The following is a 24,987-nucleotide window of genomic DNA, read 5'->3' as shown; positions in this document are numbered from 1 at the left end:
GTGATTAAACCCCTGCTTTTAAGGAGCTCCTGCTCACCCAGTTTGTGCCTCCACTCAGGACGGTGCCAGTTGCCATATTGTGCTTGACTAAGACAAGCCGTGACAGTTGTCTCCCTAGTCTAGCTGCATTGAACACACTGCCTCGTATTCAGGAAGCGTTGATTAAAATGTGTTCATTTAAATTTTAATGAATAAGAAAGTTGATCGTTGCATGAGGACCTTACATTTGGAACAAGTACATTTTTGTGCTTCGGTTTATGGAACCGAATTAGGCTTTCACCTAAATTGCCCCACTCTATTATTTTTACAAGGTAGGTACCATCCCTGTTTTACTGGTGAGAAATTGAAACTCAGGTAAACTGACTTGCATGTGGTCACAAAGCCAGGGAATAGAACCGTGATTTGAACCTGAGTCTTGACTTCCTGGCCCAGCACTCTCCACTGGATGAGAGCCGCCTCCTTGCTGGCATAAGTAGATCTTTTTAGGTCCATTTCAGTGGGAGCACAGGTTTTTTCGGGGGAGGGAATAAGGGTGGAAACTGACATTGGACCAAGTTACTGCCCCTTCCTGTCCACCTCGGTGCTTTATCCAGGGGACGTTTTATAAGAACATTTCTCTGTAATAGACCTGCTGCTTCTTATCTCTAGTTTTACGAGTACCTTTGGGGTTTGGGTTTTGTCCATCTTTATTAACGGCAAACCACTTTATTGCTCTATTTCTTAGTGGCCATTAAATAAATCATCAACGCATGAGTAGTGTGCAGCAGTGGAATGCATTAATAATTGAGTATCCTGAAATAGACTTCTCCTTTTGCAGCTTGCCAAGAATATTGGGAATGCAGGCTTCAATGAGATCATGGAGTGTTGCCTTCCGGCTGAGGACTCGGTCAAACCCAACCCGGGCAGCGACATGTAAGTATGGACCTGCCTGGTTTTGTTTTCTGAGCAAAGACTGGCCTTGTACCCAAGCCCCGTGAGGCAGGACAGTAACAGGTGTAGGGGATCTCAGTTGTTGTTTCGTTGGGGAATAGATCACCCTGGTTTGTTTTCGTTTTTTCTCTGGCAAGTCACCTTTTTGGGCATCCAGATGAAAAAAATTGGTGTGGCTGGTTTTCTTAGGAAGAAGCCACAGCAAGGCAGCTTTGGCCGATGCTCTAGGTCTATGACAGAGGAGTGAGGAGTGTCGCCCTCACTGGTGGCATATGGGTACCCCCTCACCTTCTGCATCAGGGGAGTTCAAGCCCCTTCCCTCTGCATAGATCCTAAAAATTTTCTTTAATGTTTATTTTTGAGAGAGAGGGAGAGAAAGAGAGCGAGCACAAGCGGGGGAGGGGCAGAGAGAGAGGGAGACACGGAATCCAAAGCGGGCTTCAGGCTCTGAGCTGTCAGCACAGAGCCCGACGCGGGGCCCGAACCCACAAACCACAAGATCACGACCTGAGCCGAAGTCGGACGCTTAACCGACTGAGCCACCCAGGCACCCCTCTCTGCATAGATTCTGAGCCACGTATCCTTTTCTGGCCCAGTGTCCTTGCAAATGTGGAGAGTGTGCTGTTTTCTTCAACAAGAATTTTTTATTCTTGTTTCACTTTTGACCCAAAACCTGACCGAGAAGCTTTGTGCCTCATGCATCCGGCTGGCCCGATGGGGCAGAGCTTACAGGAGATTTTCCTGCCAGTCTTATCAAATAGAGCATAAGTCACCCGGCTTACACTGGTCTTTGGGCGTGAGAGGTGGACGGAAGACTGGCAGGTCCGGGCAGTGGATGGCCTCTCTGCTCCAGGTGGCTGGAGGGTGATCACCTATTGTCATACAATGCAAGGTGGGACAGACAGACGGAAGAAGGGGTGTCCCCGGGGCAGTTAAAAGACCCAGCGCCTGCATTCGAGTGCTGAGCCTGGACCACAGTGATCCGGCAGGACAGGAGGGAATGAGAAAAATGTGATAAGAGAGAGTAGAAAAATTCTTTTACAGAGACAACATTGCCCTTGGAAGAAGGTTGAGAGGGGATTGATGGCACAGGTCTCTCCTAAAGGACATAAGGTGAGGAGCCGTGGACAGTGCTCTAGGAGTGGTTTTTCACATAGCAGGTGGAGTACAGGCCCTTGGCAAAGGCAGAGAATTTAAGTGTTTGTAACCAGTTTGTTGGGACCTGTCTTTGGGAAGCTGAGATGGTGGGATCTGTGTTCTTTTGCATTTGGGTGAGGTAACAATGCAGTGAGAGAGCCTAGACATGTACAGGCATGAACACACCGTGTTTGTGATACACCCCCTCAGGTATCGGGTATCTGCGATGAGCATTTGGTTGGCGTTGGATTAGGGTCGCTTCCTGTTGGAATCCTGTAGCAGATGCTGGCAATAGCGGTTTTGTGGGACTGGTTACGAGGCACGAGCCTAGGTTGTTGTCCTCTCTGCATGAAGATCTGAGTTCCAAATCTGTATTCTTACCCAAACCCGGAGAGGCAGGTGGTATAGGACGTAGGACCTTAGCCAATCGTGGGACCTGGGCAGGCTCCGGGGCTGCTCTGAGCTCCCTCCTCTAATATGACAACCCTCGCCCGCTCACAGAGCCAGCGGAGTGGTCGTCAGCGGGGCAGTTGGGTAGAGCTGGACCCAGGTGGTGTCCTCAGCTCTGCGCGCTCACCCTGGGTGTGGGCAGTAGAGGCGACTCAAGTGCTACACACCGATCCCACAAACCCTGAGAGATCAAGGTCCTCTCCGTTTAGCTTTCAATTGGAGGGTTACCCAGAGGTGAGCCAGCTCTTCCCGAGATTGCTGGAAGCTCCCGTTCAACAAAGGAAATGTCATGGTCTGGTACGCTGCATTTGTTTACAGTCTAATCGACAGACAGGGAAGGTGCCGGTCTCCCAAGTCGCCGTAATATTGATCAGTTTTGAGCAAAGCGTCTGATAAGTAATTTCTTCCAAGTACCAGGGGTGCCTTATAAAAGCAGAGAATTTGTTTACTCTGGGGCTAGATGTTTCGAAAACATGAACACGATCTGCTTTGACTCCTTCAGTATAAACGTTCTGTCTGCATTGAAACACCCCCCACCCACCGCCAGCCTTGGCACAAACGAGAAGGAAGTGTAGCCCTCCCCCTCTTTTTTTTTCCCCCAAATTGAGGGCGGATGGCCAGTGTGATGGCAAAACGCCACCTGCTTTCATACCTGCTCGGGTGAAGTTAACTGCTGGTCTGTCTGCTCCTGTAGCCTTTGGCTCTATTTTAAAAACTTCCGTGCCACTTTATATCGTACCAAAGTATTTACACATATTTCTCTAATAGATCACGTCTTCCTGATTTTTGTATTTCCCACCGCAATATGTTGCTTGTGGTGGTTCAATACATATTTAATGAATCAACAAGTCAAAGATAAAGTCCCAGCTCTGTGGCTATTTAAATAAACTGTATTTTACTTGCAGATGAAAAGGAGTGTATGCTTCTGGTTTTATCTCGGGACAACATACCATCTGCACATAAATCTGTTGACAGGGAAGGCACAGACCCTCTAGTGGCCTATGAATCCCCAGATTTTGGATTTGGGGGTGGGTGTGGAGAGAGAAATAGGTGGGAGGGGGAAGCAGGCAGATTTGTGTCTGTTTATGGAGGCAGCGCTGTTCCTTTTCTGCAATTAAGGACCTTACACAGGCCCATCCTTCAGAAGTACGTGCCAAATGTGTTGTTATTTTAAGTTCATTGCTTTTCTCCAAAAGTCTAATCCTTTCCAAAACAACAAGAGGTGGGGAGGGGAGCACGCTGACAAAGTAAATAAACTTCCTTCATGAAGCCGTGGAGCGTGGTGGTGGCAAAGACCGGGTCTGTGCCCATGCTTGTGTGGGCGTGACCTCCAGGGGTCACAGAGCCCCGGATAGGTGAATAACATTAAGAACTCAGGGTCCGGGATGTCTTGAGCCCCTTCCAAGGAAGGCAGGGGGAGGTCGCAATGATGATTATCTCACAAGGGTTTTACTGAAACTACCTAGAACTTCACAACTGTCTGGTCCCACCGCTCATCATAAGAGACCTGGAGAATTTGAATCATTAGACAGGTTGTCACATGTGGCACGTCATCGAGCCCAAAACGTCACTAAGCAATTCCCCACATGCCGCACTGTGCTAGGAGGCCCCCTGAGGAGAACCTGGACCCCGAGAGCAGGGGCGGCCCTCAGAGAGCTTCCCACTGTGTGTGGAAACAGAACTCTGGGTCCTCTTGATAGACTTCAGTTTACTTATCCGCAGGGGGGAGGCGAGAAAAGTTGATAGCATTTGTTGTGAGGACCAAATGAGACCGCCTGTCTCAGCTCGACCTGTAAGCCCAGGGGCTGGACGTTTGTGAGGTGACGCACGGAAAGTGTGTTAGCACACTTCATTAGCACCCAGGCAGTGAGTGTCTTAGGGCAGGCGGTCGGTAGTGGGGAGAGTAGCCCCCCATCGCTGGGAGCCTGGCGTTGGCCTGCCCGCTCCCAGACCTGCATCGCCCCCTGGGGCCCGCGGTGTTGACCTGAGGGGCTCGGTGGCTGACGGCAGACGCAGTTGGCACAGCCCTGGCGGCAGGATGGGAAGGAACAGTCCCTGAGCTGAGAAGAGCCGACCAGGTTCACTGTGAGGCCCCTCCTCCCATGCTGTTGTGGTCCTGACAGCTGGCGTTTCCAGAATGCTGCGCTATCTCGTGTAACCTGCAACAGCCCCGCGAGCAGGTGTGGTCACGGGAAGGGCTTGCCCGCTGTCCCCTCGACAGGAAGCAGTGGAACCCGTTTGAGCAGCCGTCTGACCGGGGGCCCGGGCTCTGAACTGTGCGGTCTCCCAGAGCTGACCACCAGGCCCTGGCTTTTCCTTCAGCCTCCCCCGCCCAATTTCTTGAAATTCCAGTGTGCTTCACACTTTCCAGAAAGGAGCCAAGGGAATCGATCCTGTTGCGTCGTTTTCTGTGCATCTGTTGACTAAAGTTAAGTTTTTGTATCGTCAGTGGAATTCAGTTTTCTCTGACGTGCTTTGTTGAGATACAATTCATATACCATACAGCTCGCCCATTTAAATGGAAATTCAGGGGCATCTGGGTGGCTCATCGGTTAAGTGTCCGACTTCAACTCAGGTCATGATCTCACAGTTCATGGGTTCAAGCCCCACGTTGGGCTCTGTGCTGACAGCTTGGAGCCTAGAGCTGCTTTGGATTCTCTCTCTCTCTCTCTCTCTCTCTCTCTCTGTCTCTGTCTCTGTCTCTGTCTCTCTCTCTCTATGTCCCTCCCCCATTCACGCTCTGTCTCTCTCCTCTCTCAAAAAAAAAAAAAAAAAAAAGTAAAACATTTTAAAAATAAATAAATAAATGAGATTCAGTGACGTTCACCCTACTCACAGAGTATGCATCCATCACCGCAGTCTGGAACATTTTTCTGCCCCCGAAACAAAACGCTGTGCCTGTCAGGCATCACCCACTCCACCCTCCCCTCCAGTCCTTCACCCCCCACCCCCCAGCCCTGCTAATCTGCTTTTTGTCCCGACGAATTTGCCTCTTCCAGGCATTGTGTGTAAATGCGATCATACAGCATGTGGCCTTGTGTGTCCGTCTGGCTCCTTTTCCTTCGCACGATGTTTTCAGGGCTCAGCCATGATGTAGCCTGTCGGAGCTGTGTTCCTCGATGTGGCTGAACAGTACTCCGTTGTGTAGGCGGACCACGTGTGCTCGTCCCTTCACCGGCTGATGGGTAGCTGGGCTGCTTCCTGCCCCTTCTCACTTGATTGCCACAGGGAATTTCGTTTTTACTGTAGCTCTCAAAATCCTGTCTACTTTTTTTTTATTGTTGCAGCTGTTGTTTGTTAAGGTCCTCGGAGTAAAATGCTGAAAGTCCTCCTGACCAGGAGCTACTGTTTCTCTAGCTCTCCATTTTTAAAACATTTTTTTTAATGTTTATTATTTTGAGAGAGAGAGACAGAGCATGAGCAGGGGGAGGGTACAGACAGAGGGAGACACAGAATCCGAAGCAGGCTCCAGGCTCCGAGCTGTCAGCACAGAGCCTGGCGTGGGGCTCAAACCCACAAACCACGAGAGATCATGACTTGAGCCGAAATCAGACGCTTAACCGACTGAGTCACCCAGGCACCCCTTGCTCTCCATCTTTTAAGTTCGATCAGCAAGTTCCAGGGCTCTAAGGACCCACCATGTACCCAGCAAATGTGTCAGTTCATGTATTTTTCCCAGTTCCTCGAGGGCGTGTGTTACACGTTTGCACAAATAGGACCTGAGGCCTAAAGAGATGAAATGCTTGTCCCAGGACACACCGTCAGTATGGTGGGGGCGGGATCTGAACCCACACTTCTCCTGGCCTCCCCGGAGTTGGTGCTGTTCCAGGCTCCATGGGGGAGGTAGAGTCTGTGAACACAATGCCATGTGAAGGCCAGAAAATAGACCACAAAGGCTGACAGTTTGTTCTGGTTCATCAGATGTGCGGTGCGTTTTCTGCCAGGCACAGTGCCCACGAACGAGAAGATAACGGTCTTCCCTCTCTTTCTTCCCTTAATGTTTATTTATTTTTGAGAGAGAGAGAGAGAGAGAGAGAGAGCGAGAGCACGAGCCAGGGAGGGGCAGAGAGAGGGGGGACAGAGGATCCGAGGCAGGCTCTGTGCTGACAGCAATGAGCCCAATGCGGGGCTCAAACTCAGAAACCGCGAGATCATGACCTGAGCCAAAGTCAGACGCTCAACCGACTGAGCCACCCTGGGGCCCAACAAGGTCTTCGCTCTCAAGGAGGGCCTCCCAGCCTGCCTAACCTGGCCAGTTACCGTTGGCACCTGAGTGAGGCCCAGTCACCCTGCGCTGGGCCTCGAGGCCTCTTGTGTTGGAAACTGGTGTCCCCGGACACAGGCACTGCCAGGGTCACACAGCAGATTGCTCCCTGCCCGCCAGTGTTTCTGCAAGGAAGGTGTAGGCAGGATTTTCTTTTTTTTTTAACGGTTACAGATAATTGCAGGTTAGATACGTTTGAATAGAGGCCCTTAATCATTTACAAGGCAGTTATGCTTGGTTTCAGGAATGCCAGGAAGGACTACATTACTGCCAAGTACATTGAGAGGAAATACGCAAGGAAAAAGCATGTGGATAATGCGGCCAAACTCCACAGCCTTTGTGAGGCCGTCAAAACCAGGGATATTTTTGGATTACTCCAAGCGTATGCTGATGGTGTGGATCTTACAGAAAAAATCCCACTGGCCAACGGACACGTAAGAGCGTGGCTTGCTACTTTCACAAAAGAAAAGAAAGGGGGTTGGGGAGTGGCAGGGCAGCGTCATCACAAATGCTGAGAAAGTAGTATAATTCTCTGAAGGAAGACAACATTGGTTCTGGGGAGAAATTCATGGTTTATTCTTCTTTAACCAAAAATATGATGCCAGCCTTGGAAGGAAAGCCCATCCCCTGGGGGAGGGAGCATCTTCTCAGAGGCCAGAGGGTCCTGTCTCCTGGGTGCAGGGCAGCTGACGGCCAGACTTTGAGGAGCAGCTCCTGAGGCTTCCCTGGGAGGGAGAGCTCCCCAGCCTGCTCCCCACCTGTGCCCTCCTCCCCGAGGGAGCCGGAGAAGGAGGGATCCCCCCCACTTTCCTGGGAGAGCCTTGTGGAGAGGGTGGGGTCTCAGGGTAGCATGGGATCGAGCATGGCAGGATCGATCCCATAGGAAACCGGCTACCAGTGTCACAGCTCGGCATGTGTCCTAATTCTCTTCCACGGGTGACCTTGTGGACACACGCTCACGTTCCCTTGAAACCTCCTTGTCCTCATAATGAAGGTGCGGGATGCCAGGCGTTACCCCTTAGCAGCCGAGCACGTGTTCTATGGAGCCTGATATCCAATGTTTGAGAGAGAGACAGAGAGAAGTCAAGCCCAGGTGGTTCAGGGCATGCCCAGCTCAGAGCCCTGCCCCAGCCAGAGGACGGGGGAGTGGCCCTGGCTGGCTGAGCAGGCCCGGCAGGTGGATTGAGGGCCACCTCCCTCTTTGTCCCACGTTCCCTGTTCCATGGATGTTGCCTTTGCCTCCAGCCCTCTCGCCCACCCACCCACCTGAGACCATCTTCCTTTGGTCAGTCCTCCCCCACCTTCCAGAACTCTTTCAGCAAAGGCAGTGGAGGTCATGTGTCCCCTGGTATAAATTGAAGACAGTCTGGGCATTAGCACTCCTGGCCTTGTCCGTAAATACAGAATGAAAAACTCTAATGCTCTTTTTAAAATAAGAATTTATGTTTATTCAGGCAGCAGGTATAAAAGATTGGGTATAAGAGGCCTGGGGAAACTTCCTAGGGTCTTTGGATGAAGACCCCCACACGCACCTTATAGGCAACACCTCAGGTTGTTAGTGCAGAGATAGGAATATCAAGATTGAGGGGACTTTGAGGTGAACTCCCTGAATTTCTCATTATTTTCTGTGGAGAAAGGAAGACCAGTCTCGAAATGGTCCCAAGAGCAGAGTTTGCTCTGGAGACTAGAGAGACACCATATGTCTTAGAAGCATTTTGAAAGAAAGAATAAAAGGCTTTTGGAAGAGAGAGACACAGTTTTGCTCACATTGAACACAAAACTGAACGCTCCCCTTGGAATTCTGGAATGTTTCTCTTTGGTCTTCAGGAGCCAGATGAAACTGCCCTGCATCTTGCAGTCAGATCGGTGGACCGGACTTCTCTCCACATCGTAGACTTTTTAGTCCAGAACAGGTAGGTGTTCTAAACTTAGGGGAGGCGTTTGATTTTGTTCCTTGCTGTTTCTGAGGAAGGATCAGGTTCCTGCCTCATTATGTGGCTGTGGGACAGGAAGTGAGCCATCAGGTGCCAGTCCTGAGAGACCCTAGGACGTGAAGACAGAGACCCTTCGTGGGATATCTGCAAGATCCAGCTTCTGGCGTCTGGGACTCAGCAGATCTCAGATCGATACATCTGAATTCTGGGCTCCGGAAGGCAGGCTGTCCGTGGCCCCCACAACCGCCTGTGTGCACAGGGCCATCCCCACACTCACGTCCCTTGTGAGTGTCCCACAGGACCCAGGTGGGGTACCCTAGAGCAGTGGGGAGAGGTCACAGGGACACAGGGATCCATACCTGAGCCACCCGCCTAAGCTGAGATTGTAAACTGCAACACCGGGTTGTGGGCATTTTGTCTGGTTTGAAAAGTTGTTTCTATATCTTCATTAGAAGTAGCCTTTAAAGAACCTGCACGCACGTGTGTGTGTGTGTGTGTGTGTGTGTGTGCACGTGCACGTGTGTGTGCACTGCATAGTCCTGCTGCTTGGTGCGTCCCACCCTACTCTGGTTTATCACCTGCCTGGCGGCAGCCAGCCAGCCACAAACACCCGTTAAGGTGTATCTTGACTCCCTGATCGTGGTTTGGGGCGTGTGTTGCGGGAGATGCTGGTCACAGGCCGCTGACACGGCTCCAAACGGAGTGGAAAATTCCACAGTGCAATGGCAAGGTCATATTCAGCATTTCTGCCTTTCCCTGCTGTTGCTGGGGGAGAGAGTGAAGAAGTAGCCAGAGGCAGAGCGGCTGGGGGCCGGTCAGCAGTTTGCTGGACTCAGTGGAAGCCGCCCGCTGATGGAGCCCGAATGCCCGCCCAGCGCCTAGCGCGCGACAGCGGCTCCGCGGACCCTGGATGAAACAGCTCAGTGACGTCATCCTCTCCCAGTGCAGATTGTTGGAGCGTGAGAAGGGAAATCCTGGTTTCCTTTCTTCCAGAATGGAAGGGGGGCAGCAGGAAGAGGGGAGAGGTCAGAAGATGCTTATTTTCACAGTGTAGCAGGTTCTGTCCTGAGAAGAGCAGTGGATGTCTCCTCCTGGTGACCGTCCCCATCTGTCCTTCCCGGGGCCACAAAGCCCCACTGTCCCTCCTCCTCATGATGACAGCCACGTTTCAGGGCTTCGCCCACCAGGGGGTTGAGTGGCTTGTCCCACGTCTGGGGAGCACGGTGCCTTTTGGGGTGCCTCTCTCCCTTTCTGGCCTTCTCTGCCATTGTTGCTGGCTCCCTGGTGGCCTTCCGCCACGGCTGCCTCACCCCCACGAGCGGGGGTGCTGCCCTGTGCCCCCACCGTGGAGGGGGATTCGGAGAAATCCCCTACCGTCTGGTGTTGCTTGACTCTTCCCCTGCTCACCTGCCCGGCCCCCTGGCCTTCCCCTCATTGCTCTTTCTCTTCTGTCCCCGTTCTTGGCCAGTGGGAACCTGGATAAGCAGACAGGGAAGGGCAGCACCGCCCTGCACTATTGCTGCCTGACGGACAACGCCGAGTGCCTGAAGCTGCTCCTGCGGGGGAAGGCCTCCATCGAGACGGGTGAGCGGGTGGCGCCGGCCCGGCCCCGTGTGCGGGCCCTGCCTTCTGAAGGCGGGGGGCCTCTCCCCGCGTGCCCCACACGGCTGCCGCGTCCCGTATTTGTCAGCAGTCGCCCTCCCTCCGATACGTAGACCTCCCACCTTCGGCAGGTATTTTATAGGTTATGAGAAGCAGAGCTCAAGCCCCACAGGCAACACTCACGTGGACGTGAATTTGAACAAGCTCTGGGGCGTCTTGCCCTCCTGTTCAGAACCCCCACCCAGCATCAGGCTTAGTCTCTTCCTGGCCCCGGGGTGGAAAATTTACTTACGGGGCAGTGAAGAGACACTGTTTACTGCCACTCGTGGCACCGAGTCTCCTCCACGAGGGACCCTGATCTGTTGGGCCTTCATTTCTCCCTCCCTCGTGGGACCCTGGCACGCTGGCAGCCATCCGAGGGCAGGCGGTGGTGACTGTGTTGGGAGGAAGTGATTTGGAAGAACTGTGGAACAGAGAGCAAAGAGAACACAAAGAAGGCCACACCTTCTTGAGTCAAGTTTCTTTTTTTTTTTTTTCTATTTTTTGGGGGGGTGGGTAGAGGGAGAGAGAGAGATTTTGAAGCAGGTTCCTTGCCCAGCATTGAGCCTGACGCGACTGACACGGGGCTGTATCCCACAACCGTGAGATCATAACCTGAGCCGAAATTTAGAGTCGGATGCTTAACTGAGCTTCCCAGGTGTCTCTGAGTTGGCTTTTTTTTTTTTATTATTAATCAAACCTTGTTGGCAGAGGCTTATTTAGAAGAAAATGCACGGTTTCGGGTTTGCAGACTGCTGAGGAGTGCCGTTCTGTGCCCATGGCCAACTCAAACGGTCTCCTGACGTCTCCCGACCGTGTTCCGCCGCAGGTCCGTACGGTTACGAGACCAGTTCCGCCCCTGCTCCAGACTCAACCGTGGGATTCGTTAATCGTGCTCACTTCGATTGAGTGCTGCTTCTCTGTACCTCTTTTAACTGCCTCCTGATAATCCGGCCTTCGCTTGTTTTTGTCATAATGCCTCCCTTTGTCGCCCTGCCTTTTAGCTAACGAGTCGGGGGAGACGCCACTGGACATCGCCAGACGCCTCCGGCACGAGCACTGTGAGGAGCTGGTGAGTCTCCACCCGGTGTGGACGTGGCCAGGGGGCCCTTCCTGGGCCAGGAAGGGGCCCTGCCCTCTGCGAAGTGTGGACCCTAGAGGGGATAGCCAGGAGAAGGCACACTGGGGGGTCTTTCAAGAGGAGGTGGCCACCCCCTCGTAATGACACTTAGAATGCCAGTGGGCATTTGCTGGTTGGACATGTTGATGGTGGTCCTGGCATTAATCTGGGGCAACAGGAGCAGAGATCCGGGGGCCACCGTGGCTTTGGCTCATCCCTGGAGTCGGGAAGCCACCGGCTCGTCCCTTCACAGCAGCATCCAGAGCTGATGTTCTTACTCTGTTCCCCAACCCCGAATCTTCCAGATGGTTCTGCACCATCGTTTCCTGTCCTGTTCTAGATCAGGCAGTGACAGTGCAGCTAGGGGGCAGAGCCCATGGGCTCAGGCGGTAGGGCTCCACCACCATGACTCGGGAAGGCCGCACCAATGCCAACTGTCTCGCTGTTTCCTTGTTTGTGAAGTGGAGTCCGCTCTACCAGTTCACAAGGTTGTTGTGGGAATTAGTGTTGCACTCGGAAGCTCAACCAGTGCTCGGTAAAGAGAGCTATTCGTTGTAAATGTTACGGAAGTGTGGGATGAGTACCAGGTGCTATTCTAAGTAGTTGATATCCCCTAACTCGTTCAATCTTGATAGCCACCCATGACACGGTTTCTTCTGTTATCCCTATTTTACAGGTGAGGAAACAGACACAGAAGGGTTAAGTAACTTGCCCAAGGTCACACAGCTACTCTCTGGCTCTGGAGGAAATTAAGGGCTAACGTGCTAAGAAAGGGATTTGCTTCTCTCCCGTGTATCTAAAATGGAACTAGCTACCTGTTCCCCGAGAGTATTGTGAAAATAGTCATTCACATCCTTTTCTTTGGGGCATCATCTTTAGTGCTGGTCAAGAACGGTTGGGTTAACAGTGGAAACGTCCGTTCTCTGTTGAGTTTGCTCCTGTGTGTGGTTGTCAGCACCTACGGGCCGTCCTTGAGACCTCGAATAGCCCTTGTCTGCCCACCACCCTGTACCGTTTACAGAACACGAAAGGGCAGTTACGAGGTTTGCGTTTCAAGGTCCTCTGTGAAATAGGGAGGGGAGTTTCAGCCGGCCTCACCCTGGGGCCTCTGCCTCCCCCACCCCGTGCCACCCAGGGCTGCTCGCCTCGCGTGCAGTGTCACTGACGGCCCTTTGTTCTCTCAGCTGACCCAGGCCTTATCTGGGAGGTTCAATTCCCACGTCCACGTCGAGTATGAGTGGCGGCTGCTCCACGAAGACCTGGATGAGAGCGATGACGACGTGGACGAGAAACTGCAGGTCAGTGCCCGGCCGAGGGACGCCAGGGGTGTCGTCGTGAGCTTTGTGGCGAGCGGGGTGGATCCTGGCTTCTAATCTGCGCACAGAGCAGTTTTGTAGAAGTGGAGTTTGCTTTTTGCCTCCATTGATCTCAGTAGGTTTTTGGTTTCACCCTTCCCACAGCTGCCACCTGTCTCCCAGCTCTTAGGAACAAGGGAACATTCCTTGTGTCGTCATCATTAGCTGCCCACCGTTTGATCTGAGGGAAAGAAATGGGGGGGGCCATGGAGTCTAGTGGGTTTTAGAGGAAGTCCTTGCACTGTGCATGTGATAAAGAGCCAGGGGCCCCCAGTGTCGCGGGTCATGTCCACTCATCAGCCGTTAAAACCTTAACTAGAATCATTAAATGACCTTTAGAACTGTGGGTCCAACTTTTTCCTCTATTCGATGGGGTCACGGGAGCTTTGAGAGTCAAGAGAAGTTGACTCGGCCACAGTGAAGCTTAGTATTTAGAGACCAGCTTGGGGCCAGACTGAGGGCACTTGCCTCTGAGTCCAGCTCCCTGCTCATGGCACGCTGTCTTGCACACTTGGAGGGCTCCTGGCAGGTTACCTACCACCTTCACACAGGTCTCAGAGCTGAGTCAGACTCCAGCAGGCGGACTCCAGAGCCCACACTCCTAGCTGCTGTGAAATTAGTGGAAAATGCCATGTAAACTTCCCTTTTTTTATTTCTTATTTTTTTAAATTTTTTTTCAACATTTATTTATTTTTGAGACAGAGAGAGACAGAGCATGAACAGGGGAGGGGCAGAGACAGAGGGAGACACAGAATCTGAAACAGGCTGCAGGCTCTGAGCGGTCAGCACAGAGCCCGACGCGGGGCTCGAACTCACGGGCCGTGAGATCGTGACCTGAGCCGAAGTCCCGAAGTCGGATGCTTAACTGACCAAGCCACCCAGGCGCCCCTGAACTTTCCTTTTTTTAAAAAAAAATGTTTTCTTTATTTTTGAGAGACAGCGAGCACACAAGTGGGGGAGGGACAGAGAGGGGAGGGACAGAGGATCTGAAGCAGGCTCTGTACTGACCCCAGAGAGCCCGTCTGATGCAAGGCTCAAACTCACAAACCTGAGATCATGACCTGAGCTGACGTCGGACACTTAACCGACTGAGCCACCCAGGTGTCCTCCACGTAAAATTTCGTATTGAATATTCTGATGTGCATTGAGCCTGTCTGATTACATGTATATACGCCATTTCCGAAATTTCCTTGACTTTCCTCGTTCATGGAGCCGTTAACATACCTGCTTGCTATGTCTTCAAATAAGAAACTTCTCCACTGAGTTAGGTATAAAACGGTATCAAAGTAAGGAGAGCTGACTAATGTTACACTTACCCACCTTAAAAAAAGATTGGATGCATCGGCCCCAGAGTGAGCACACACATCCCATTCTTGCGTGAGCAGGACACGGCAGGTCCCATGGTCCAAACAGAAGTCTGACAGCAAGTGCTAACACTCATCTACCCACTCCCTGTTTCCAGCAGAGGTGGGTGTAGTTCATATAGCCATGGGCTTTGTTGAATTCAAAATATGTGTGAAGACCACTAGCCATCGAGTTCTGCATAGCTGAGCTGAGTTTGAGCCACTGGGTTGGCCAGAGCCTTGACTGGGCAGGCGGTCCTGTGAGGGGAGGTGGGGTATATCAGCCAGCAGTTTAACTGCTAAGCTGGCACTGTGCTAGAGAAGCAAAGTTCTACCCATTGAACAGAGGAGAAACAGGGTCAGCCAGGTTAAGATAGTTGCTGAAGATCATAGCTGTTACAATGAAGCTGATGTTTAAAATGAATTAGATCTGAGTCACCCAAGTCGTGATTCCATGCACATGACCTTCAGACGGAGCTAGGGTTAGCAAACCAAAAGGGCCGGGTAGTAAATATTCAGGCCTTTGGGCCTGAACTGTCACCATCTTTTCTGCGCCTACTCAGCTCTGGCAGGGTGGCTTGAAAGCAACTGCGATTTGTAAATGACTAGGCATGGCTGTGTTCTAATAAACTTTATTTATAAAGCAGGTGGTGGCCCCCAGGCCGTGGTCTGCTGACCCTGAGTTAGAGGAATCTCAAGAGGTGCATTCATACTGGAAGAAACATTGACCTCCCCCGAATTCGCCACGTAGCTGTTGGGGATTGAGTGTAGCTGGGTCCTCAATGGAAAGCATGTGTACGAAGGGGAAATGCAATGAACTGCAGATCTAGCTTAAATTAGCTCTGGCTAATAAGGATGAAATCGCCCGTGTTTTAAATCCTTCACAGAATGGAGATGTGTAAATTATAAATCATGGCTGTAAATTATAAATCATGGCTGTGTGTGTGTGTGTGTGTGTGTGTGTGTGTGTGTGTGTGTCTGTTAAGACACATGGTGAGAGTAACTCTTAAAGTCTTGCAGCTCTCACGTAATGGCTGAGAGCAAAAAAGGCACTGGGCCCAAGTAGCAGTGGTGTGCACGAGTAGCCTGGGCACTGTGACCAGGGGCTCAGCGTGTGTGCATTTCGCCCTCTGCAGCCCAGTCCCAGTCGGCGAGAAGACCGGCCCGTCAGCTTCTACCAGCTGGGGTCCAGCCAGCTGCAGTCGAATGCCGCGTCTTTGGCCAGAGATGCCGCCAGCCTGGCCAAGGACAAGCAGAGGGGCTTTGTGCCCAGCATCTTGCAGAACGAGACGTACGGAGCCATCCTCAGTGGCAGCCCGCCGCCCTCCCAGCCCGTGGCCCCCAGCACGGCCAGCGCCCCCCCACTGCCCCCGCGGAACATTGCCAAAGGTACTAAACCGTCATAGCTCCCGCCGGCGCACGAAGGGCGTTGTTTGGTTTTCGCTTTGGGAAGTTTCTGGTTGCTTTGCCCCCTGCTCGATGACGTGTGGGGTTTTGTGTCCTACGGTCATGGTGTTGACCTCCTCAAGGAGCTCTCCGGTCTTAGGATGCCGGATGGTGGTGGAGCCTCTGACTCTGTCCTTGTTCTGGGCAGAGGTGTGGCATTTGTGTCACTGGCAGTGCGCACGGACTCCACCAGGGCAGCCTGAGGCGGGTGGCTCAGCTCGTGACGCTGGTCCTGTGAGACCTTCCCGCAGACCTCCTTTCTGTTCTTTTCTGTCTGCTTTTACCGCTCACCACCCCTCCCTCTGCCTTAGTTCTGTCCTGTGTCATCATCCCTCCATTCCCCCCCGCCCCCACCTGCCTTCAGCCAGCTTGTGATGCCTGGTACCTTCTATCTCTGCCAGCCCCATGAAATGAAGGATACAAAGACGCTGATTTGGGGAACGGTGCGCAACCTAATTGTAAAAATGCAAAATGATCCCCGTGGGTCCTGCCGGTGCCTTAAGTGCCAGAGCTTGCCGTGCTTGACGTTAGTTGTTCCGTCACAACACAATGAGTTGGACTTCCCAGATGCTGGTTTTTATTTTTATTAAAATGGAAACTGAGGTGCTCGCTTCAGCAGCACACACACTAACATTGGAATGATACAGAGAAGATTAGCACGGCCCCTGTGCCAGGATAACACGCAAAGTCATGAAGCGTTCCTTATTTTTAACAAGTAAGGGGCATAAGGAATCTACTCGTGAAATCATTGTTGCACTGTATGGTAACTAACTTGGATGTAACTCAAAAAAGTAAAATAAAAATAAATAAAAACTTTAGAAAATAAAAAGATTTTAAAACATTAAAAAAAAAAAATGCAAACTGAGGCCCCCAAAAGTTAGGTAATTTTCCCAGGACTGACGGCCAGCTGGCCATTCTGCTCCTTGAAGGCCGGTCCAGCAAGCAGCCGGCATAGCTGTGGGCTGGGGCTGCCCGACGTGGCCGGTAGCCTCCGGAGGGCTTCCCACGAGAAGGAGGGTGTGATGTCCCCACCCCGCTGGAGGCTGCTGCCGGTCCACGTGCCATTTGTGCAACAGCTGCTCTCCGGGAGGGGGCGTGAGTGAGGGTTGTAGCCCTGGCAGGAGAGCGAGGATGGCAGCTGCCAGCACCTGGGTCGAGGCCACCCCCACCATGGCCCTGTCCCCAGCTCTCAGGGAGGCCCAGAGAAGGCTGAGGGGCCTGTCATCTAGGTCACTGGAGCAGACCCCCGAGAGGAGAGCGGGTGCTGCCCAGGCAGGCCCCAGAAGCAGCCCACTTGCCCTCCCCCACAGAGCCTGTGCCCCCCTCGTGCCCACACCCCTGGGCTTGTTGGGGCAATTCCTGAGCAGGAGAGAGGCCGCAAGGTCAGGCTTCTTGCACTGGCCAGGAGGGGCCCAGGGCAACCCGCCATGGTCGGGTCCTTGTGGGGCCTCCTGTCTGCCCAGCCTCCTCCCACGCCCTGTGTACATGTATTCACTGTGCAAGGCTGCAGCTGCAATGATTTGGTCCCCTCCACCCCATTAGTGGCTTTTACTGACTTTGTGTGTCATTGAAGGAAAGACTATTTTGCTCTGTTGGTCATGCAAAAGGAATAAAAAACTGTTCATCTTTATTTTTTGCTCTCCTAAAGTCTTAGAGGCTTTGGGGTTTTTCATAGTTCCTTTTTCTGGCTATTCCTGTGGTTAGCTTCATGTTCTCCTTTGATGGTATACTGGCACTTCATCCCTATGACCCCCAAAGGGCCCCCTGGTTCTCGGTCTAGTGCACCCTGGTGCCCACATGACAGACGGAAAAGGGAGCCAACGTTGCGTGCCCTACCCGGGGACGGACCTCGTCCACCGCAGAAATGCCCTGCGTGGGGGTGCCTGTTTTCCACCCCAAGCCCAGGGCCCCACTTTGTGTGCCATGCACAGCCTCAGACACAGGCCCCCCCCCCCCCCGTGTGCAGAGCTTTGTGGGGCAGAGGAGGGACTGTGACCTAGGCAGGTGCCGTCTCCCTGGTATGTCAGCCGAGCCTCCTTGGTGTCACCTGACTTCTAGCCAGAAATGTTTGCAGGAGGTGGGGAGCCCTCACCTGTCTCTAGTTTGTACCCTTCTCTCCATGCGGTCCGAGGACAGGTGCTCCCCTGTGCGTGCACCCAGGGGAGGACTTGATGGATGGGTAGAGGCCAGCAGATGTTCTACAGGCTGGAGTGCAGTGCTCAGGACATATGTCATTGTGGTTACTCATTTCCCTCCTCAAATGGTATTCATATTGGAGAAAGAAAATCCGTAAGATTGTGAAAACCAGCTGATAAGTTTCCCAGAAGCACCACTGTGTGTAGCAGTGTCCATCCTCCAGATACCAGAGACAAGAATTAAAAAAAAAAAAAAAATCAACATTCTATTGGTGGTCTTAATGCTATTCTAGAAGGGTCATATTTATCGTTTTTCTGAGAGAGAGGATCAATAATGCAGTGTTCTGTTTCTGTTTTTGTTCTGTGCCTGTGCGTGCATTCGTGTGTATGTGTGCATGCCTGCGTGTGCATGTGCGTGCGTGTGCATGTGCGTGCGTGTGCAGTTCAGCCAGCCTCCTCCGCTAACGCCCTGTGGAAGACAAACTCTGTAAGTGTGGACGGTGTAAGCAGGCAGCGATCTTCGTCAGATCCGCCAGCTGTCCATCCACCGCTGCCCCCTCTTCGTGTGACATCTACCAGTACGTTTTTTCCTTTTTCCTTTCTTGCCAGTGGGCTTTTCGATCTGGATGGCTGGGGGGTGCTTTCGGCAGCCGCGAGGGGACAGCTGCGACGCTGCACGCCCGCAAGCCACTGCCGGGAGCCCAGCACTGTGTTCCCAGCCCTGGCCCCTCCGGCCGCCCTCCCCAGCTGCAGGCTCCTGTCTGTCCCGCACCCCATGCCAGGGGGGTGCTCGCACACTCTCCTCCTCTGTCTTCCCGAGCATTTCGGCAACATTTCCTCCTGTCACGCATGAGCCCGGGGCTTCATTTCCTTTGGCCACTTGGCGGTTCTCAATATTTGGGCACAGTCATTTGGATATAATCTGGCATGTGTTTTTCTTCAATGTCAACATGTAGGTGAAAGTCCCGGGACCTAGGGGAGGGGTATGGAGAAGAGGAACATCTTTCCTGGAGCAGTGAGGCAAGCCCTGGATGCAGGCCCTGAGCCTGTCTCGTCCCTGCTCTGCTGGGCTGGCAGGGGGAGGGGTCCTGGCACCTCGGGGCCCACACTGGGAGCACGGACTTCCCCCAGGTTTTCCCCTGCAGTTTTTAAGCTAAGGCAGGAGAAACCGAACCCCAGCTGCAGTAAAGTGCCATGTGCACGTGCACTGGTGGCACTGGAAGGCTCCTTGGGTGTCCCCGTCCTGTCCTGAGGACAGTTAACTGCCTCAGCGAGGACCCTGGATATTTGGGGACAGCACTAATGTTTGTCCGAGAGGGGAAAGCGGGGAGAGGAGCCAAGGGCTCGAGGCCCAACTGCCCGTCTCACCAACTTTCTGACCTTAGGGGAAAGCACGTCACCTCTCTGATCCTCAGCCTCCCAAGTCTTTGCCCTGCCCTCCGCACAGATTGTGGAGTCTTCACAGAGTGAGCACTTTAGGGCGGTCTCACAGTGACCCGCTGGAAGCCTGGTGAAATGTGCAGGGCCCACAGGGGCGGCTGAGGCAGAAAGAGGATTGGCCCAGGAAGGCCCGGCCCCAGACTTGAGCCTCCCCCCTGCTGTCTCTCCAGGTCTCAGGGTGGACAGCACAAAACTGTGGTGGCGTCCCCACAGGGACTTCCAACGGGGAAGGTACAGGCTCATAGAGGCATTTTAACCCTGACTTGAGGCTCGGAAGGACTCCCTGCCAATACTGCTTAATAAAAACCTGCAATGAAAAGAGGCTTTTGTTCTTATGAAATCACCATAGAAAAGAGGAAGCCCTTATCAGAGGAGCCTTGGGTGAGAAGGCTGGGGACGTGAGGAAGTCTGACAATCTGTGTGGCTCTCCTTTTCTTTCCACAGATCCCCTGGCTCCCACGCCGCCCCCTCCGGTAGCAAAAACGCCCAGTGTGATCGAAGCCTTGGGCCAGCCGAGCAAGTCCGCCCAGCCTGGGATCCCGCTGAGCAAAGCCCCGCCCCCGCCCCTGCCACCCCAGCCACCCAGCCGCCTCCCGCAGAAGAGGCCTGCTCCCGGGTAACCGCCTGTCTTCATGTGGCCCCCAGGGCCTGGCCAAACTGCCATCCTGGCTTCTTGCGTTCAAGGAGCTTCCAAGCGGCAGTGGCCGCAATCCTTCGTCTGAAATTTCCATGCAGACATTTGAAATTTCCAGTGCTTCTACTCTAACGTTTGAGTACCGGTGTCACCTGATGAATTCATCAGGCTTAAGCGTCTTAAAAATAATTTATCAACATTATTAAGCTAAAAATTTTCATACAAACGTATGTCTTCTATCCACATGACGAGTGTAGGTTTCTGTGTAGCACAGGCACTGGATTTGGGGGAACGAAGGTCCTCGAGACGCTGGGCCTGTAGCTTCAGTTTGTTGCTCTCAAGGTTATCTTACTCGTATGCATCCTCCGCAGTGTGGGCATATATTTCCTATAGACGAGGATGTTCTCCTGCATAAGCACACTACAACCAGCACGATAAGAAAGCTAACACAGTGGGGCACCTGGTTGGCTCAGACAGTAGAGCGTGCGACTCTTGATCTCGGGGTTGTGAGTTCGAGCCCCATGTTGGGTATAGAGATTACTTAAAAATAAAATCTTTAAAAAAGAGAGAAAGTTAACATAGACACATTAGTACCTTCCAGTTCTTAAAACCCATACCGGGTTTGCCACTTACCCAAAGGTTTGTCCTTTTCCACAGAGGGATCCAGTTCATGGTTTCCAGCTGGATCCTTATAGTGAAAGATGGTTTTCTTTTAGCGGCAGTGATACTTAGAAGCCAAGGTCCGAATACTGTGTGTGCTCATTGCTCTTGGGGTATCCTTGCTCCCAGGCAGGCCCTCTGAGTGGTCAGAACTGGGGACACACACATGTACGTACATAGGTGTATATCTGTGCGTATCTGTATTTATAAACACATTTATCTCTGTGTTTCTATTTCTGTGTCAAAATCCATGAGTTCACACTATCTCCCATTTCAGTTGTAGTAACAAACCGCACCAAGACTTACTGACGTGGGACACAACCATTGTACTCTGCTACCAGACTCTGTCAGGAATTTGGATCAGCATCGTGAAGTTAGCTTATCTGGTCTCCACAATATCTGAAGCCCTAGCTGGGAAGACTCAAGGCCAGGGATGGTCCAACACAGAAAGTGACTCACGGGCTGAGGCTCGTGTCATCTCTCCAGCCCACACGTCTGGTGGTTGATGCTGGCTATCAGCTGGGGCCGTTGGCTAGAAAGCTTGCACGTATGTGGCCTCTGCATGTGGCGAGGGCTTCCTCGAATCATGGCGACTGGGCCCAAGAACAAGTCCCAAGAGACAGGCCCAGCCCTGGAAAATGGCAGGTTGTCACTTCTGTCATGTATCACTGGTCAAACAGTGGCAGATCCCAGACTCAGGGTTGGCGTGGGGATGGTAGCACAGGGTGGTGTAGACTCCAGCTCTCAGGAAAGGGTTTGGGGGCAGTGTTCTCAAAGCACCACAGGGTCTATTCTAATCTCCTTTTCTGGGCTCCTTACTCCCTTTTCCGGTGATGAGAAATCTGGCTTCTACGTTGACGATCAATACCCCCATGAGGCCAGTCTCCCGTCTCTGCCTCCACCTCCTCCTCTCCCTGCTGAGATCTGGGGCCTCACATGGAGACCATCTTCACCCTGCTGGGGCTCTCACTGCCCCGCCAAGCACCCTCCTCCGTCCCACTCAGGCGCACCCCTCAGGCCTCCTGTCCCTGCCGAGGCTCCGACTCCCCAGGATGGGCCTTTTTTCGTCCCTGCCACCAGGTAGATGATGGAGCCTTTCAGGATATAAACTACCTCCTTCAGTTCTGAGAAATTTCATTGATTTTTTTTTTTTTTTTACTGTCTTAATTTCTGTTTTCTCTGTTCTTTTGTTTATTTATTTTTATTTATGTTTACTTTTGAGAGAGAGGGAGAGAACGCAAGCAGGGGAGAGGCAGAGAAAGAGGGGGACAGAGGATGAAGCCGGCTCTGTACTGACAGTAGAGAGCCCGACGCAGGGCTCAGACTCACGAACCGTGAGACCGTGACCTGAGCTGAAGTCGGACACTTAACTGACCAAGCCACCCAGGTGCCCCTCTGTTCTTGCTTGTAATGTAATTCGTGTTACTCAGATGTCAGACTCCGTTGGCTTTTCCTCTACATGTATCGTCTTTTCTTTTTCATTCGGGTAAGCCGATAGCTCTGTCAGCCTGCCCCTGAATCTCCGTGTTTTAACAGCTGGAAGTTGACTTCTTACACAAAATTGAGCGCCCATATTCTTGCTTGTGCAGCAGCCCCAAGGGGCGAGTCAGAGACCCAGACCCTTTCTACTTCTGAACCCTGTTCCTAGGGTTATTTCCTGAGGAAGAGACCGGCGAAGGGTGCCTTTGACCAGAGCCAGTCCCATGGCTCCACCTGGAGGCCGGGGCTGGAAGTGCAGCTCTGCTCCGTGGAGGGACCGCTCTCTGCCACCTGTGGCTTCCATTTCTGCATTGCTTGCTTGCTTTTTAAGTCTGCCTTCTGGGAGATTTCCTTCATGTCATCTTCCAGTTCTTTCATTGAATTTTTTTGTTTCGGCTGTCATATAATTTTCAAGTTAATAGTATCCTTTTTGTTTCATGAAATCATTTTCTCTTGTCTCAGATTATTAATGATGGTTATAGGGATGGAGGGGGAGTTGTTTAGTTTAGCTTTTGCTTTTCTGCATAGTTTGTTTCTTCCCTGTCCATTGTCTTTGTTTTCGTTTCTGTTATGTTAGAGGCTTTTCCTCATAGATCTGGTGTTTTCTGCCCAAAAGTTGCCACTGCAGCTGAGGCATTAAAACCAACTGCAGGGCTCCCTGGGTGGCTCCGTCGGTTAAGCCTACGACTCTTGATTTCATCTCAGGTCATGATCTCATGGTTTGTGGGATCAAGTCCCACATCAGGCTCTGCGCTGACCGTTCAGAGCCTGCTTGGGATTCATTCTCTCTCTCTCTCTCTCTCTAAATAAACATTTGAAAAAACCTGATTGCAAACTGCACCCTCATGTGCAGAGTCCAGTGTGGACTTCGCTGTGGAGGGTCTCACTCGGCAGTTTTTACTTAGTCCCCCTTTTTGTAAAGATGCCCCCAACAATCACACTGGTACCCCCAAGTTCAGATACCCTCTATTCTCCCCTCTCTGAGAATAGAAGCTTCTGGTCTTCAATGGGTTGAGGTAGGGTAGTTGCTCAGGGTTGGTCTGGGAATCCGGGGATTCAGTAGCTCCTTGAGCAGATTTTGAGCCAATCCTTGTATTTATTGCCATGCCTTATGCCCCCTCCCACGGGCTTATAAGCCTTGGGGACTCAGAGCACAGATGGGGGTCCTTCAGGGCTTCCTTACTGCGTGAGGGTTCTCCCTCCTCAGATGAGCTGACATGGTTAGGATTCTTCCCTCCTGTGGCCACTTCCAAAATGTTACCTCTTCAGTTCTCTTTGTCTTGTTGGTTTAAGCTTATTCCCTTTCTTTCTGTCTGTCTTTCTTTTTCCCTTTCTTTCTTTCTTTCTTTCTTTCTTTCTCTTGCTCTTTCTCTTTTCTTTTCTTTTTTTGTCTCTTTTTTCTTTTCTTTCTCAGAGAGGGAGAGAGAGACTCTTAAGCAGGCTCCATGCTCAGTTTGGAGCCCAACTCAGGGCTTGATCTCACAAACTGCTGTCACAACCTGAGCTGAGATCAAGAGTCAGACGCTTAACCGACTGAGCCACCCACGCACGCCTGGTTCAAGTTTTTTCTTTCTTTTTTTTAAATTTTTTTAAATGTTTTTATTTCTTTTTGAGACAGAGAGAGACAGAGCATGAGCAGGGGAGGAGCAGAGAGAGAGGGAGACACAGAATCTGAAACAGGTTCCAGGCTCTGAGCTGTCAGCACAGAGCCCGACATGGGGCTCGAACTCACAGAGTGTGAGATCATGACCTGAGCCGAAGTCGGACGCCCAACTGACTGAGCCTCCCAGGCGCCCCTCAAGTTTTTTCTAATTGTTTTCCTTGAGAGAAAGTGGAAGTAAATGTATTTCAGTCTTTTTTTTTTTTTAAGTTTATTTATTTTGAGAGAGAAAGCACGAGCAGGGGAGGGGCAGAGAGAAAGGACCGAGTGGGAATGTGGAGTCCAGTGCTCAAACTCAAACTCAGGAACTTCGAGATCATGACCTGAGCCGAAGTCAGACGCTTAACCGACTGAGCCACCCAGGCACCCCTCAGACCTACTTTTTTAACCAGAAGCCTCTCAGAACTTCTTTAACGCTGCCTTGTAAGATCTCTTCCTAAACTAGAATGTGAACATCCTTGCCTTCCTATTCCAGGCAGCACATATGCAGTCTCATGAGTTACCGAGTTATGCGGTGGGGAATACACTCTCACGCCTACCCTCCGTGGCCACAGGCCGAGCTTCTCTGCATTAGGGTCTGTGCCCGCTTCTGTTTGTCCCCCTCTTGCCCTGTAGCTCCTGCATACTTGCTCTTTCTGAGCTGTTCTTTGAGACACCGAATCCTGTGCTGAACTTCTAGATGAGCACCAGTCGGCTGCCAGCCATCACCCGGCGGTTCTGAGAACGGGGTGTATTGGCCGCTAATGCAGGGTCCTGGGCACGGTCTTTCTGGGGGCTCTGAGGCCTCCCTGCTTCCTTGGTTCGCAGGAGAGTCTGAGCTGGGGTTGCTGGGTATGTTAGCGCAGTCTTACCTGGTTTTACCTGCTCCGTGGAATCCTTTTCTCTCATCTCGTGTGACCAGAAGCAGAGGTGGGGAGGGAGCAGAGCGGGTGATGCTGGGGTGTCTCCAAGACCCCTTTGGATGGAGGGAAGCCTGTCATCACTGCCCGGGGGAGTTCCGTTTGAAAAGAATACACCGCTGTGGCCTCTTTGTAAGGAAGCACCCACCCCCCCCCAGTCTTATCCTGGGTATAAATCTGGGTTTTTACCTTTGCTCTCTTTGAGCAGCGGTCGGCAAACTACTCCTGCACGCCTGATCAGCCCCGTGCCTGTTTTTGTATGGCCCACAAGCTAAGGTGGTTTTCTTTTTTTTCAAATGGTTGAAAACAACCAAAAGAAGTCTATTCATGATACATGAAGATTTTCTTTTTTTAAGTTTGAGAGAAAGAGCTCAGGAAAGGGGCAGAGAGAGAATCCCAAGCAGGCTCTGCATTGTCAGCCCAGAGCCCGACGTGGGGCTCGATCCCACAACCATGAGAT

The 24,987-nt window shown here is 52.1% G+C and overlaps 1 protein-coding gene and 1 non-coding gene across 5 annotated transcripts in view; both read left to right on the top strand.

Moving 5' to 3' along the window:
• The window catches only part of ASAP2 (ArfGAP with SH3 domain, ankyrin repeat and PH domain 2), a 170,827-nt gene that overhangs the window by 142,182 nt on the left and 3,658 nt on the right, over nt 1-24,987 (top strand). For 2 of the 4 annotated variants that reach the window (XM_042982524.1, XM_042982523.1), the window contains exons 16-24: nt 818-912; nt 7,026-7,215; nt 8,609-8,694; nt 10,184-10,299; nt 11,361-11,428; nt 12,661-12,774; nt 15,311-15,563; nt 18,199-18,333; nt 19,640-19,811. In XM_042982524.1, coding sequence (XP_042838458.1) covers nt 818-912; nt 7,026-7,215; nt 8,609-8,694; nt 10,184-10,299; nt 11,361-11,428; nt 12,661-12,774; nt 15,311-15,563; nt 18,199-18,333; nt 19,640-19,811 — 1,229 coding nt within the window. The remainder of the gene's footprint in view (nt 1-817; nt 913-7,025; nt 7,216-8,608; nt 8,695-10,183; nt 10,300-11,360; nt 11,429-12,660; nt 12,775-15,310; nt 15,564-18,198; nt 18,334-19,639; nt 19,812-24,987) is intronic. The other 2 variants (XM_042982526.1, XM_042982525.1) reach the window with 1 other exon arrangement.
• LOC122237578 lies at nt 16,224-16,330 on the top strand. The gene has a single exon (XR_006216164.1). It is a non-coding gene; the product is annotated as a U6 spliceosomal RNA (small nuclear RNA).

The sequence above is a fragment of the Panthera tigris genome, chromosome A3, assembly GCF_018350195.1.
Source record: "Panthera tigris isolate Pti1 chromosome A3, P.tigris_Pti1_mat1.1, whole genome shotgun sequence".
Taxonomy (NCBI): Eukaryota; Metazoa; Chordata; class Mammalia; order Carnivora; family Felidae; genus Panthera; species Panthera tigris.
This window is presented reverse-complemented; position numbering and strand designations above follow the sequence as displayed.